The 17,455-nt window shown below is 39.0% G+C and overlaps 1 protein-coding gene across 1 annotated transcript in view; it reads left to right on the forward strand.

Annotated features, from left to right (window-relative positions):
* The window catches only part of fbxw4 (F-box and WD repeat domain containing 4), a 36,901-nt gene continuing 19,446 nt past the window's right edge, over positions 1 to 17,455 (forward strand). Inside the window, exons 1-5 of the mRNA XM_044046675.1 lie at positions 1 to 219; positions 3,301 to 3,396; positions 3,869 to 4,054; positions 6,415 to 6,547; positions 6,979 to 7,064. Of these exons, the coding sequence (XP_043902610.1) occupies positions 35 to 219; positions 3,301 to 3,396; positions 3,869 to 4,054; positions 6,415 to 6,547; positions 6,979 to 7,064 (686 nt within the window). The 5' untranslated portion in view covers positions 1 to 34. The remainder of the gene's footprint in view (positions 220 to 3,300; positions 3,397 to 3,868; positions 4,055 to 6,414; positions 6,548 to 6,978; positions 7,065 to 17,455) is intronic.

Consider the following 17,455-nt stretch of genomic DNA (forward strand, 5'->3'; position numbering starts at 1 on the left):
CAGTAACCGTGGCAGTGGCAGCAGTGACAGCAGCATGCTCCTGCAGCAGCTGCCGGAGGATGTCCTCTATCAGATCATGTCTTACTTGGACTGCAGGTCTCTCAGTCGCATGTGTCAAGTGTGCAGGAGCATCTGCGTGTTTGTGAACCGGGACGCTGTGTGGAGGAGGGTCGCTAAACAGTTTCTAAACACTGGCATCAGTCGGGACGGGAAGGACATGTAAGTGGGTGTGTGCGCGTGCTAATGTTTGAGTAGCAGTAACTAAGTACCCCAGCACCTGAGGTCACGCCTTGTTGCCCCCACGTTAGGTGACAGCTTCACTCCCTGAGAGTGACCTGTACTCTGTGATTAGAGTTTGAGCCAAAGGAGCAGGGACAAGACAAGTCCAACTGACTTTTGAATGTTTCATTTATTCATTCAGTAATATTTCATTACGAAGTAGGGCTGTGCGATATTGATGAAAATCAGTGTCCCAATATTTTGTTGGATTTTGCCGATAACGATAATCCTCAAACATGTGTTTGTAAAAGCATGGACGGCCTGTTGCACCAGCTGCTCTGGTTCATATTATATTCGATGTGAATGATAATATTGACAAAAAACAACTTGTTCAAGAAAAACAGGTCTTATTTATTAACTTAAACCTACTTTATAAAATATTGCACGACGACCAACATGAAGCATCATGAGAGCATTTTAAACTAATGTAAACAATACTCATCATATTTGAACTACAAGGCATTAACCTGAGAATGTGGATACACATGGAACTGCTGCCAAAGATTCTGAGTGGGTTTTCTTGTCGGTACGTTAGCTGCCCAATAGTCTTCATATTGTTCATGTTCTTCATGTTCTTCATGTTCTTCATGTTCTTCATGTTCTTCATGTTCTTCATATTCTTCATATTCTTATTCTTCATATTCTTCATATTCTTCATGTTCTTCATGTTCTTCATGTTCTTCATATTCTTCATGTTCTTCATATTCTTCATGTTCTTCATATTCTTCATATTCTTCATGTTCTTCATATTCTTCATATTCTTCATGTTCTTCATATTGTTCATGTTCTTCATATTGTTCATATTCTTCATGTTCTTCATATTGTTCATGTTCTTCATATTGTTCATGTTCTTCATATTCTTCATGTTCTTCATGTTCTTCATATTCTTCATATTCTTCATTTCTTCATGTTCTTCATATTCTTCATGTTCTTCATGTTCTTTATGTTCTTTATGTTCTTCATATTTCTTCATATTCTTCATATTCTTCATATTCTTCATATTCTTCATATTCTTCATTTCTTCATTTCTTCATGTTATTCATGTTCTTCATATTCTTCATATTCTTCATGTTCTTCATGTTCTTCATGTTCTTCATGTACTTCATGTTCTTCATATTCTTCATATTCTTCATGTTCTTCATATTCTTCATGTTCTTCATGTTCTTCATGTTCTTCATATTCTTCATGTTCTTCATGTTCTTCATATTCTTCTTATTTCTTCATGTTCTTCATTTTCTTCATGTTCTTCATGTTCTTCATATTCTTCATGTTCTTCATATTCTTCTTGTTCTTCATGTTCTTCATATTTTTCATATTCATGTTCTTCACATTCTTCATATTCTTCATGTTCTTCATCTTCATATTTTTCATATTCATATTCTTCATGTTCTTCATATTCTTCATGTTCTTCATGTTCTTCATATTCTTCATGTTTCATTTTCTTGTTCATGTTCTTCATCTTCATATTTTTCATATTTTTCATATTCTTCATGTTCTACATATTCTTCATGTTCTTCATATGCTTCATTTTCTTCATGTTCTTCATATTTTTCATATTCTTCATGTTCGTCATGTTCGTATTATTCACGTTCTTCATATTCTTCATCTTCTTCATATTATTCATGTTTTTCATGTTCTTCATATTTTTCATGTTCTTCATATTCTTCATTTTCTTCATGTTCTTCATATTTTTCATATTCTTCATGTTCTTCATGTTCGTCATGTTCATATTATTCACGTTCTTCATATTCTTCATCTTCTTCATATTTTTCATAGTTTTCATATTTTTCATATTCATGTTCGTCATGTTCGTCATGTTCGTCATGTTCGTCATGTTCGTCATATTCTTCATGTTCTTCATGTTCTGTGCGCTGGTTCATTCACAGATGAGTCTTTGACGCCAACCACTTTCCCACAGTTTGCAGATTGGCGTCTTTTGAGTGACATCAGTGTTTTCGAAGCCAAACACTGCACTTTAAAGCACTTTTAACATGTGTGCACCTTAAGTTAGTCTTGAAGAATTTATCTGTTAACCTGTTCCATTTCTTATCATGTGCTTTAAGTAGACTTAACGCAGACTTAAAGCACATGATAAAATAGTACAATGTGTTGTATAAATAAATTAACTTTTATTACTCATCAGGTTGTTGGCACATTTTAAGGTACTTAAATAAGTGAAATACATGATGAGATAGAAACTAATCATATGGCTTAAACATTTCATATGGCTTTTTATATCTTTAAACCTCTGTGACAAAAACAACACGTAATAATAACAATAATAACAAGTATAATTTTGTTCTCAGGAATAGAAATGATGTCACTGTGTATTGTTATTATACGTTAACGTGGGGGAAGTGCGGTCTGATCACAAGTGGACAGGAAAATAATAAGCAGTTATCATATTAGTTTAATAGGATTAGAATAAAAGACAAGTGTGACAACAGCACTCTGGTGCTCCAATAATATGGAATAACATGGGAGTGTTCAGACATGAAGTTAGTGCAGTCTGCATGATTGTGAGAGGGCAGACTGAGAACTCCCTGCCTCTGTGTCTCCATGTTACAGGATAAATTAAAAGCTAAAGGACAGATGAGAACCTCGGGCCAGGTATTTTTATTTTTGCATGCTTGCTCGGTGAGCTTTATTTCATGAAATGCTACTGACCTAAATAACTTAGTCTGTGCATCATCAGCAGTCTCATGATTTGATTCAGATCCTTCATTTTCTATATAAATGCAAATGATCACCTTTCACAAGCACAAGCAATCACATACAACATGAATCTAAATATGAAGTTTAAATATTTCTTTACAAATGAATTCTGAGGAATGTTTCATTGCAAATGTATAGTTTGAGAATGATGGATTTACTTTCCCATCTATGTATTCAATTCCCCCCGACATCAAATCATGTGATCTGACATTGTTTATTTGATTAATTGCCGATAGCATTCTTAACATAAGAATATTGACAAAGAATTTGCCTTTTTTCAGTTGTCAAATCCCTTTGTCATTGCAGATATCCTCACATCCCACTGAAGGAGAGAGTGAAGATAGCTCAAAACTGGTGTGATGGAGTCTGCAGAAGGGCAACTCTTCTCAAATGGAAAACAAAGTAAGCGAGTTGTAGAAAATCATTGATCAATAACTGATTTCAATAACTGATTAAACATTGAGTTGTTATTTTTCAAATATGCTCATGGCAGAACAGTGTGCATAGCTTTCATAAAAATGTTAATGTTAATGGAAAAGATTCCAAAACCACCAGGAACTATCACTGAACACTACTGAGCCAGAATAATCTTCAATGCTCAAATCAATTATAATGAGCGCATGATTCACATAAAGTATTTGTTGATGACTCAATTCATTATTTTTTAGGATTGTTTGCCAGGCAAACATATTTATATTCATGTTTTTACACCTGTGGAGAAGCCTCCCCAATTTCATTGTGTGTTTACAAATAAAGGCTACTCTATTCTAACGAAAGGTTTTTTGTAAATTGTCACAGGAATTGTATCTGTGTAGCTCCACTTTCTTCATTTCTACGTTTGTAGTAAGTGGTTTCATGTGTGTTGTGTCTTCAGACTGTTGCCATGGTTGCAGCTGGAGAGGGATTTACTCTTTCTATCCCAGGCTGCTGATATCGGAGTTCATCGTTTGCAAAAAGACTCTGGGAGGCTGCAGCGCAATCCTTCACAAATCTACTCGGGCCACGATGGTGATGTGTGTCGCTTCGTTCTGACGGACTCTCACCTTATCAGTGGAGGAAGGTAGCTCCTCATCTTCTTCATCTCAAAGTGACCCTCAACATTTAATAATCTTATTCATGTTAATTAAGGTATTAATCGTACATTGTTCAAGGCTTTATAAAGCAACTAGTAACATCAGCTAACATAGTAATAACTGTGAACCATTTATGCCTTTTATTTTGGAAAAGTATAACGTACAACAAGTAATGTGAAACAATGGTTATCTGTCTGGAGATGTGCTGCAGAAGCTGTAGGTGCCTCATGTGCTGCAGGGTCTGCAGGTGATGTAGGTGCTGCAGGTCCTTCATGTGCCTCATATGCTGCAGATGCTGCAGGTGCTATAGGTGCCTCATGTGCAGGTGCCTCAGGTGCCTCAAGTGCTGCAGGTGCTGTAGGTGCCTCATGGGCTGCAGGTGCCTCAGGTGCCTCAAGTGCTGCAGGTGCTGTAGGTGCCTCCTGGGCTGCAGGTGATGTAGGTGCTGCAGGTGCCTCTGCAGGTGCTGCAGGGCTGCAGGTGCTGTAGGTGCTGTAGGTGCTTCAGGTTCTTCATGTGCCTCATATGCTGCAGCTGCAGGTGCTGTAGGTGCTGCAGGTGCTGTAGGTGCCTCATGTGCTGCAGATGCTGCAGGTGCCTCATGTGCTGCAGATGCTGCAGGTGCCTCATGTGATGCAGCTGCTACAGGTGCCTCATGTGCTGCAGATGCTGCAGGTGCCTCATGTGCTGCAGATGTGCAGGTGCTGCATGCTGCAGGTGCCTCATGTGCTGCAGGTGCTGCAGATGCTGCAGGTGCCTCATGTGCTGCAGGTGATGCAGGTGCTGTAGGTGCTTCCAGGTTCTTCATGTGCCTCATATGCTGCAGATGCTGCAGATGCTGTAGGTGCTGCAGGTGCTGCAGGTGCTGTAGGTGTGCTGCTGCAGGTGCCCATGTGCTGCAGATGCTGCAGGTGCCTCATGTGCTGTAGGTGATGCAGGTGCCTCATGTGCTGCAGGTGATGCAGGTGCCTCATGTGCCTGCCTCATGTGCTGCAGGTGCATGTGTGCATGCTGCCTCATGTGCTGCAGGTGCCTCATGCATGTGCTGCAGGTGCCCATGTGCAGGTGCCTCATGTGCTGCAGGTGCTGCAGGTGCCCTCATGTGCTGCAGGTGATGCAGGTGCCTCATGTGCTGATGCAGGTGCCTCATGTGCTGCAGGTGCCTCATGTGCAGTGCCTCATGTGCTGCAGATGCTGCAGGTGCCTCATGTGCTGCAGTGTGCAGGTGCTGCAGATGCTGCAGGTGCCTCATGTGCTGCAGGTGCTGCAGGTGCATGCCTCATGTGCTGTGATGCAGGTGCTTCCAGGTTCTTCATGTGCCTCATATGCTGCAGATGCTGTAGGTGCTGCAGGTGCTGTAGGTGCCTCATGTGCTGCAGATGCTGCAGGTGCCTCATGTGCTGCAGATGCTGCAGGTGCTGCAGGTGCTGCAGGTGCCTCAGGTGCCGCAGGTGCCGCAGTTGCCGCAGGTGCTGCAGGTGCTGCAGGTGCCTCATGTGCAGGTGATGCAGGTGCCTCATGTGCCAGGTGCCTCATGTGCTGCAGGTGCCTCATGTGCAGGTGCCCTCATGTGCTGCAGGTGCCTCATGTGCCGCAGGTGCCTCATGTGCTGCAGGTGCCTCATGTGATGGGTGCCTCATGTGCTGCAGATGCTGCAGGTGCCTCATGTGCTGCAGGTGATGCAGCCTCATGTGCTGCAGGTGATGCCTCATGTGCAGGTGCCCATGCGCGCAGGTGCCTCATGTGCCGCAGGTGCCTCATGTGCTGCAGGTGATGCAGGTGCTGCAGGTGCCTCATGTGCTGCAGATGCTGCAGGTGCACTTGATGAATTCACAAAATCATTTTGAACAGACACTGACATTCATGCTGAATATATCATACGCGTATCGTAATATATGCAACACTGAAAGTGTGGACAGAAGTTCTTTCTTCAATGATTCTGTTCTCTGTAGTACAGAAAAATCTGAACACAGCATTGTCAATAAGCACTTATAAACAGTGGTGGCCGTGATCCTGTATAATTACATATGATTACATATTACATATGCTTTTTTACATGAAATCTCGATATATCCAACATCAGTTATAAACATGCAAAATTTGCTCAAATAAGCTTGGTGAATATTTATTTGCTAGTTACTCTGTTGTCTGTCTGTCTGTACTGTGCTGCATGTGAGTCTGAGAGAGGGCGACGCCTCTGTTGTGTACAGACAAACCCATTTTCTATTATTATTTGATATATTGATAGATTCCTATCAGGACATGAAGAGGGTTTATTTGATTAAGGTAAAGTGTAGAAATCAATTGTGTAAAGCAACCTTTTAAGTAAATACCTTTTGTGTGTCAGTGACGGCAGGATCCTGGTCCACAGCAGGACAAGCAACGTGTCGACGCAGCTATCGGGTCATAACCAGGAAGTAAACTGCTTGGACTCTAAAGATGGACTAATTGTCAGTGGTTCCAGAGACCAGACGACAAAGGTGAGAATGTCATTGGATTATTATAGTATGTTATATGTTTTTACAAAGCATACTAACGATGGATACTGACACTGATCACTAGCATTCTTGTCAGCGACTGTTGACAACGACTTTTTACTGTATGTCCTTATTCTTTCATTTGATGCTATTGCATTTGAGGTGGAATTGTCTCTACATGTCATCTCACAATTTGTTCATTTTTAAAACTTCAATAAAGCTTATTTAAACTGGCCACCTGAGAGTGTGACCCTGTCAGCTGAGTGTGTGCAGTGGTAGACGATGAATGAATGAATGAATGAACGAATGAATGACTGAGGTATACACTGTAAAGTTATTACTCGGATCTGTGTGCAGTGTAACATCACTCTTTGACATGATAGACATTTTAAATGATATTATTATAATACTTTGATATACTTTGATTTCTTTAGATCTGGACTTTGACCTCCAAATACCCAAGAGACACAATCCCCATGTATGACAGAGTGTGGTCTGTTGCGATTAGTCCCACAGTGAGGTAAGCGTGTGCTTCAAGTCTTTCTGAAGAGTTTGATTATTATATATTATACATTTTTACAAAGAGGTTAATGTTTGTGGCACACTGTGAACAGGTTTTTCCCTCTGTACGACATTTTGACTGAAAGTACAATCTGTTTGATTGGAACAGCAGCTACTTGCTTGTTCTGCTGTTTGTACACATATATACAGACGTGATGTTGTGCTTCATTAGGACCTGGCTTTGGTTCCTGGAGGAAGGAGGACTACTCCTGAAAAAGTGCTTCTTGTATTATTTCAATAGCAACTTTTTCTTTTTTTCAGAAAAGACAAAATGTCCTTGTCTTAATCTAATACAAGTTAATGTATAAATAAAACACAATATCAATTTATATTCAAGCATCATATACATTAACATTGAAATATTTCTGCTTTGTGATCATTGGTTTGTAGACCAAACATTCAGATTACATTATATTATTATGAGAGAAAGAAAGAAAGAAAGAAAGAAAGATAGAAAGAAAGAAAGAAAGGCCTGATCAGAAATGACAACTAAATGCCCTTACATTGGCCAGATAACTCTGATAACTATGATTTTTGGACATCTACAGTATCAGCTCTGGAGTTCTGCTCTTATTCTCCACTTAGTCCACTTTGTATTTCCAGTATCTCTAAGTGTTTTCGAGCGTCTCTCATGTCATCTCACACTTACATGTTATATCTCATTATATTGACCATGTGGACATAGCCATGTTTGACATGGCTATGTCCACATGTTTGTCTTTCTTTTCTGTTACTTGGACATTTAAGGGGAGTTGTTTGTTTGCTGTCCTCAGCCAATCACAAGGCGGATGCTTTCGGCAGCGTAGGTTGACTCTGAGCCCACACACGCTGAAGGCTTTGTGGTTTCAGAATCTTATGATATTGCCTCATATACTGTATAAGATGACCCTTATTTTTAAAATAAACTATATAAATGAGGCCACCATTAGATTTGTTGTTGTAGCAATGCCGTAAAGACCACACAGTATAACTGTTTCTCTAACTCTTTATCAGAACACAGCCAAAAAAATTGGAAAAGGTATGAAGTCTTAAAAATAACACAATTTTCATAAAATTGTGTTAAGCATACTTGTACAGAAGAAAGTGTTATCGGGGAATCCCTAAATTCACGGTGAGAAATATCTGCTGTGAAAAAGCTAAATGACATGTAAGTTAATGTAATGTACAGTATTATTCCATGTTTAACTGTTTAATGAGACACACTTTCAGTCACATCATTAGTGAGTAGAGACATGTTTGAGACTGAGGAACCCTTTTGTCTGTTGTAAGCGGTGTACTGTGTTTTTTGGATGTTCATCACCATGGCAATGAGCAAAACCGGACTTGTTTTAAGCATTGGGAACAGCTGTTGTAGTGCTGTGATGTTGTTGTTTAAGGTCACATGATGAGATTTCACAGTCATCAATGACATTTCTGCTCACTGCTTCATTCAGCTGTCATACAAGTTGATATTTTTTGCATTGCACATGGTTTGGAATTGTTTTTTTATATCTTTTTAGCATATTTAGCTTCCTCTGCACACTCATATTGTCCACATCTCTCTCTCTCTCTACATACATGTGTATACATATACATATATATATATATATATATATATATATATACATATATATACATATATATATATGTATATATATGTATATGTATATACATATATATACATACATACATACATATATACATGTATGTATATATATATATATATATATATATATATATATATATATATATATATATATATATACATGTTTTAGTTTAACATACTTGACTTTATTCACCACGGAACTCAGTCACAATGCTACAGTTGTGACTCTTTTGTATTGTATTGTAATAGTGAGTGTACAATTTAAATAAAATGACTAATTAAAAATTAAGATTAAATCAAAATATTGAGTATTTAGTGCTAATGGCTATGCGATGAATGCATGTATGAAATTAGGCTGGAATTTGCATCATTTACATCAAAATGTCAATGAAAAGGCAGTAAAACGTGCGTGCAGTGCAGTCATGTGACCCAGGAGTGAATACTGACCAAACACACTCCCACAGTGGAATCACATTTCAGGACGTTATTTATACATACAGTACATTCATAGATAGATTCTGCAAATTAACAATAGGAACAAGGAAATAAGATAAATATGTAAAACTGAAATGCTATCACAATGTTTTATTTACAGTGAATACTGTAATATCTCCATCCACACGAAACCCCTGAAATGATTATATCATAAAAAAAAATCATAAAAATGATTTAACTTACACATGCCATTCATTTACACAGTGAGAGTGTGTTACCAACCATTGCACCACAACTGCTCTCATGCTTCTACAGCTTGTAGTAAATAGTTTTAAAATCAAAGAACAAACAGGTGTAAAAGGAAGATGTTTCTCAACATTCAAATAATTAAATGTTGTTAGTTTTTCATTCTAAACTTGATACCTGCAACAAATGTTCACCATGTTGGGAAAACAGAGGCATGTTTCCTGTATGTTGCATCATTGGGAACAGAAGAGTTGTGACAGTGGCATTTAACAGTATTTTTAACATTGAACATGTTTTTGTGGATTTTACAGTAGATTTGGATTCTGTCTTTTTTTGAGGGCTCTGCCATTTTTAGACTTGTGTAGTTTAGTCTGGGATCACTGGTCACGATGACTCCCTATAACTTGGTGTCATGACTGATATAATGTGTTCAATGCACTTAAATAACTTATTAACAACATGAATGTAACAATAACCAGTCGATTGGAAACCAACTGGAAAAAGAAAAGAAGTCATAGAGAGTCATGCAGCTCTGTGTTGCTGTGTAAGGTCACTAAATCTGACCTCTGACCTCCAATAACCTTTTACCTGACATTATCATACACTTTTGTGGTAAGACCTGCTTGGTGTTTCGTAGCATGACTGAGGGAAGTCTAAGAGGCGAGGATACATGTGAACAGGTGCTCTTTAATGTCTGATCCTTAGAGGAACAAACAGATGATCTACATCATTAATTCTACAATTTGCTGGCTGAAAGACCTTGTCTCACCGCGCAGCCTCCTCATCATGGACACCTGCTCCCTACTTTTCACTGAACAGCGGCATGATCAGTCAAACTGTTCTGGAAACCAGGTGGTTTACCTCTGTAAACCACAGCTCAAAAACATTCACCTCACAACAAAAGTCTCAAGGACACAAAAACAAACAAACACGACACATGACTTAGCGCGACATTGTAGCGCTGCAACGACAACAAACAGCAGCAGCAGGTTACTTTTTCCTCTATGTTTACATTTTCCTATCAAATACCACTGTAGATATTACCACGTTATATATATATAGTAATATATCTTTATATAATATCATATGATAGGGAAAACACAAGTAACACAGTGTAGGATTTGCTCTCAGGTCCCCCTACAGTTGGTAAAGTGTCATAAAATATGTGGAGCTAACATAGAAACCAGAACTCTGATGCAGAACCCTGTTTTCAGACCACGTACAATAGCCGATGTTATAGCATTTTATACAAATATGATGCCATTGTTTTATTTTTATTTTTATTTATTACTGCAGGATTGACAGTGTTGGGAGGGTATACTTTCCTCACCATCACCTGAAACTGAAGATGTCCTGTACCCAACTACACGCCCAGTATTATATATTATCATATTGTGATGTAGCGCCACTGGCTCTTACTCAAGTTCAGCTGAGAAAAGGGACACAAATCCTTATGAATGACCCGAACTGAAGGACAAGCAATGTCACACAACTACTCTCAGACTCCAGGAGCCACAGTGAGAGCAAGCATCGGGATGTTTCTCACTCACAGAGTCTCTAAGTCTCTGTGCTTTGTTCGTCACATTGGATGAAATGAAGTTGTCTAAATGTGTGAACTGGAAGAAAACGAGTATGTTTGTTTTAATTTATTTGAATGAAAACTGACTTTAAAAAGAAAAAGAATTAAATAATCCAAAATTCTGAATAAAATGAATAATGTCCTACTTGAGCCGAGCTCGAGTTTGTTTTACTACGAACAGAATGTGCAAAAAAATCCAATTAGTATTATTCAAGTTATTCAAATAAATAAATAAAAGCTGAATTAAGCTTCTCTGTTGACTGATGTGGAAAAAACAGCAGAATAAACGGCCGCTGTAGAACAATATATGTGGGATTGTTTGCAGCAATCACACCAATGAAGGGGTGAAAAAGTCCACATTTGATCATTCAAATGACCAGGACATGTTTTATTTTGCCATAAAGTGTGCCAAACCTTCTGTGTCCTCTGTCCACATGCGATCGGATCATTGAGGACGTATGGTGCCGGGTCTGAACTGGGCCTTAGACCCTTACAATAATAAACCAGGGACCCACAAGACCCATTAATGTTGGCAAACTGCCCACTGATGACATGGAACAGAGTTGAGTTTTAATGTCGTGGGTATACTGCACTGTCTGCTAGTGTAAAGAGGGGGGCTGGGCAGTAGCCAGTGAAGGGAGAAGCTACCCTGAAGAGAGCTGAGAACAGAGAAGGGGGAATTACAATTGTTTTGTCCAGAATTCCTCATGCACAACTACAAAGATGTTGCTGGGGCCAAAAGCGCTTTTGAAAGTTTCCAAAAGGAGAACATGAGTGTTGAATAAACCATCCCCAATTCGCCACTTTCTCACCACTGCTGGGGGGCTGCTGACCTCTGACCTTCAGTATGAAAGTACAGGGTGACGCCAAAGCAGCCACCCAGCCAGCCAGAGCCGGACCTCTCCGACTGCACCCCTACCACCGCTGCCGCCACCACCCAAGCTCACACACTCCAATTTCACCCCCACTGCCCTGCCCCACTCATCCGCAAAAAAAACCTGAAATTCATGTCTTTCTCTTTGGTCTCTTCCAAGCCGTCCCTGTGGCTCAGGAGTCAAGAATTCAGTTAGTTAAAAAAAGAAGAAAAGAATGAGGCTGCAACAATGCAGCGATAAGGGGGCAGAATGTGCGTTCCCACACACTAAATACAGGGCGCTTTCCCTGGGGCCCACAGAGCCAGAGGACCTGCACCGCAGGAGGCGAGAATAATCACAGCTCCCTCTGAACCCCTCATTACACACACACACACACACACCTTACATTCCTCACACACAGATAACTTCATGCACACATGCATTGTAGGCAGGCTTTCTCTTGAGGAGACACACACCTTGCCCCACACTTAACGCACACATTTCTGCAGCTATTCTTCCGACAACACTTTATTGCCTTCCATTCATTGGACAGTCGACACAAATCATTGAATGTCCAAGTCTTAACTTAACCTTACCCAAACATAACCAGTTCCAGAAATAAGGTTCTACCTTATTAGGACCAGGTTTTGGTCTCCATGAGGACTACTGGTCCTGACAAGGTCAGGTTTACTGAGGAAGAGAGTTTTTATGGATTCACAGTTAACCAGACAAAAAAAACCGTCAATGTTTGTTTCTGTTTCCAGACGATTAAAGCGACGTGGACCCTCACAGTAACATCTGCTACAGATGCTACTTTATTTCCCTTAGTTTCTGTTTAAAGGTCACAGTAGTGACCTCCTAGTAACACGTTAGCTTTGAGTCTTTTAATGTTCATGATTGTTTATGTCAATCTTTGGTCGAGCTTCAAGTGACTTTCAAGTAATATTCTTTACTTGAAAAGAATAGTCTTTGATATTTGATCATTTGAAATATGTAGTGTGTGTATATATGTATATATACATATATACACATAAATATATACATATATGTAAATATATACATATATATATTTACATACATATATACATATATGTATATATACATATTTATATACATATATGTGTATATTTACATACATATATACATATATGTGTGTATATATGCATATATATGTATGTATATATGTGTATATATATTTACACATATATGTGTGTATACATATATGTAAATATATATATATATTTACATACATATATACATATATGTATACATACATATTTATATACATATGTGTATATTTACATACATATATACATATATGTGTGTGTATATATGTATGTATATATATGTGTATATATGTGTATATATATTTACACATATATGTGTGTATACATATATGTGTATATATATACACATATATATGTATATATATGTGCATATATGTATGTATGTATATATATATATATATATATATATATATATATATGCATATAAAGCTACTGATCCGTCTTTTCCATGTTTGCTCAGGTTTGAGCTTCTGAAATGCAAAGTCAAATGACTGTGTTGAGGTGTGCGTGTGTGAATAGTTTGAGGCAGCATGGAGCCATACCAGCGTGTGATGTGTACTGGCAGCAGTGTTATTCATACAGCACATTATCCTAATGAGCGTCACTCCCACTATATTTCCAACAGGGGAAAGCTCTGTGATCACTGAAGCTGTGCTTCTCCTGGTATCCAATTTAAAACTTGTCAGTCGCGCTCCTTGCTGACCCTGAATATAAAGACACTTTTCACACAGGCTTCCTTTCACCGTCTCTAACCGCAGTGACACCACATGTTTGTGGATGAGTTTGTAAAGACTTTTATTTGCCTCATTTTCATTGTTTTAAATAGTTTTTGCTTTCATTGTTAGGTACGCGACCAGCAGGTCTTAGTGGATTGTTCTACCAGGGCAAACAATAAATGCAATGAAATGCTTATATATGCTTATATATATATGACAGAGACGTGTGATCCCAAAGTATTTGTATGGAGGTGAAATATGGCGTGCAGTATTTTGTTGTTATCTTTGCCTAGTAACAGTGTTCCCATACAGTAAAAACTTGAAAGCCAAGTAAGTTTACATTATCATTGGTGTATTCTTGTGCCATTTCAATCCAGTTTGAAGGAAGCAGCTCTATTAAAATTCATCCGTCATACTCGCTATAAAGTGACATTGTTTTGTCCTTAATAATAAGCCTATTACTTGAAGCACTTACTTAGTTCTAGCTCTTGTTTGTGCCCAAATGTTGAAATGCACTTATTGTAAGTCGTAATAATCCATATGGCTAATGTTAGTGTGTAGCTCTCATAGTAACAAGGTACAGACACTGGTATGTCTAATAATTATCATTTTGTTACAACACTGGTAACTGATCAAGGGAACTGCGATAAATAAAGTGGTACAGGACTGGGAGGGACGCCCATATAGGGAAGCTAACGTACCTGTTGTGAGGCACGGATCCTTTTTTATTCAACTTTACTAACGATTCTTTTCATAATCGATGAATCTGTCAATTATTTTCTCAATGAATCGTTTGGTCCATAAAATATCAGAACACCTTAAAAAATGTGATCAGTGTTTGTCAAACCGGGAAATGATGATGTTCTCAAATGTCTTGTTTTGTATAATATTCACATTTAAGGAGCTTAAATAATGGGAAATCTTGTTTTAATCATGAAAAAAAGCTTCAAACCGATGATTCGATTATAGAAATAGTTGTCGATTCATTTAGTAATGTTTAGTAATGCACAGAGCTAGTAGGTTTGGGCATCAGTAAATATTTTCCACCCTGGTTACACAGTGATGACACCTGTCACATCCAGAGTTGTGTGTCATATCATTTCACATCTAAAGCTGGGCTGTGTAAGGCACACAAACATCCAATCATGTAACTCTATTAAAAAGTATTAAAACGTATTAAAGGATGAGAGGAGAAGACCTGCTGTTGAAACCAGATCAGACAATAGAAATTGCAAATTTCAAGCATTGTGATCATTGTGCCATGTTGTTGATATAGGGACAAAAATCAAGTTCATTTTAAGGTGAAGACACAGTTAGGATGAGGTTAGACTTAGACCAGTAGTTGAGGTTAGAGTAAGTCTCCAGGAAATTAATATTAGTCAACGTCCTGTCCTCTGAAGTCATGGAAACTGTGTGTGTGTGTGTGTGTGGGGGGACAGTGCTGGGACCTGGTCTGTCTGTTCCAAGTGGCTGAACAGAGCCAAGGGGGTGGTAGCCTGAAGAATGTCCTGGTGACCCTGCACACTGGAGACACAAACAGAAGGCAAAAGAGCCACAGGGGGCAGGGATGGGACAACTGGGTCCCAGCTTGTTTGTATGTACGTATATGTGTGTTCATGCACAACAGTGTGAAGTGTGTGTCTGTGAGAGAGAGAGAGAGAGAGAGAGGGGGGGGAGCGGGGGGGTGGGGAGGTTCGGGACTCCCTGGGAGTCCAAAGCCAAATGCCTTCACATTCCCAGGTTGGACATGTTTTCGCTTGCATTGATTCTGGATTGTTCCCAGGGTGAACGCTGAAATATTAGCACATAATTGTTTGTTGAATGTACTGTTTTGTGTGGTATATTCTGTAAATAGTTTACTTGTATGGAAGAATCATAACTTCAATGTGTCGCCCGTCGAGTAAAACAAATATGTTAAGATAATTGTTGTTTCTAATCATTTTATATGCTATATTACAAACATAACAGTGAAAGTTATGATGAAATCCTCATTACATCATTGTATTTTGTATATTGTTATCATTAGTTTGTTGTTGCTCACACAAATCATCATTTTAGTGTAGAGAATGTTACAAAATAATAATAAAGTGTCCAGATAATCCCAATCCTCAACTCTTAATAAGCCACTTGTATTCACTCTGATAAGGACACACAGTTCTAAAACAGTCCCAGCTTTGCGCATGTGCTAAGGTGAATATCTTCTCCATATCCCATAATCAACAATTTAAGATTAAAGCCACAGTATGACCTATTGAAATGAAAGCTGCCGTGTTCCCATTGAGGACTCGGTGAGTTTGTGTGACCCTGCCACACAGGCCCTTAGATAATACAGCCAGCTGATGAGGTTACCCAAACGGCAGCAGAGGCCCAGCATGTCGCTAATGATGAGAGGCGCAGTGAGGGCGAGGCACAGACCAGGACGGAGGATTGTGACTCCTCTCCCGACATGACTGTGTGTTTGAGGCGTGAGAGGCTCTGACCTTAGCGGCTATAATATCAGTGCGAACCCCGACCCCAGAGTGGGCCGAGCTGGCGCTTCAGAGGAGTGAGGCAGTTTGAAGAGACCAGGGAGCAGTTGCTCTGTCATTGTATGGGTCTGTGTCCCCCACCCTACATCCACCAGGGCCACAGCCCAGTGAGGGGTGAGTAATGTGAGTAATGGAGAGTAATAGGGTCCAGATAGCGAGTGTGACCATAACCCTATTGTATCCTGTGTCAATGGGTCAGAGGTCACCCACCACGCATACTGGTCCCGGGCCTGCCCGACCCATTTGGGTCATAAAAGAGTTTACCCAACACTAATTACTGGGGGCCTGCCAATGGGCTGTGTTGCTTAACGGGTCTGGCAGCTGCCCTCTGTGCTTCCCTCCGATGACCTCACCCCCACCACTGTCCTGTCCTAGCACCCCTTTAACCCCCAGCACACACACACACACACACACACACACTGGCATGCACAAAAACACACAACCTAATCACCATTGGCTTCAGCAGGATATGTCTGCTACTGTGTGAACACACAACCATTAACCTGTGATTGAGGCCCTAAAATCAAAAGGAACGTCGGGTTATTGATAGAGACCACGTGTTATTTACATATTTGCATATTTACTCAAAAAAAATAAACTTATTTAATAAAATAATCCAACTCCTGGGCTTTTGTGTGTGTGATGGCGGCATCATTAATCTCCAGCGTCTCTCGCTCCTCTGTGTGTCTGTCAGATGCAGATCTGCTCATTTGTCTTTAAAAATAATACCTTTAATTATAAATAGCAGAAACATTTGAATGCAATGTAAAAAAAAATTCTGGGTTTCTGAATTTTCTTGAGTTTCCATGAACGTACGAGCCCTAAAACAACAAGCACTGTTTTACGTTGATGTGCTAGTAATATAATGTTTAATGGTGTTTTAAGAAATATGTGTTCATAGAGGTCGACCTACATGTGTTTATCGATGGCCGATCTTCAGAAGTCAGTGCAGACATATTTTTTGTATCTCATCATCTTTTTTCCTTTTCATCAAAAAAGAAATAACATTTTTATATCAACAAATGAAAACTACGTACCTGCATTCTGTCGTTAAATACACAAACAGGTCATAAAAGAACTACACTTAGATGAATAAACGTTACGCATTCATCAAGTTTTTGAGAAAGAAATGTTAAAACGTATGTATGAGAAATAACCGTAGCAACATAGTAATAATAATCAGCCAATTCATTAAATCATAATGGAATGATGCTTAAAGGACATCATTTAAAATCATGATTTAATTGGATGACATCATCTAAGAATTCTGGATGTTGATGAATCATTTCAAGTAATTCATAAATTGAAAATATCAAACAATCTTAGTGTATTCTCTCAAA

This window comes from Solea senegalensis, linkage group LG15, assembly GCF_019176455.1.
Source record: "Solea senegalensis isolate Sse05_10M linkage group LG15, IFAPA_SoseM_1, whole genome shotgun sequence".
Taxonomy (NCBI): domain Eukaryota; kingdom Metazoa; phylum Chordata; class Actinopteri; order Pleuronectiformes; family Soleidae; genus Solea; species Solea senegalensis.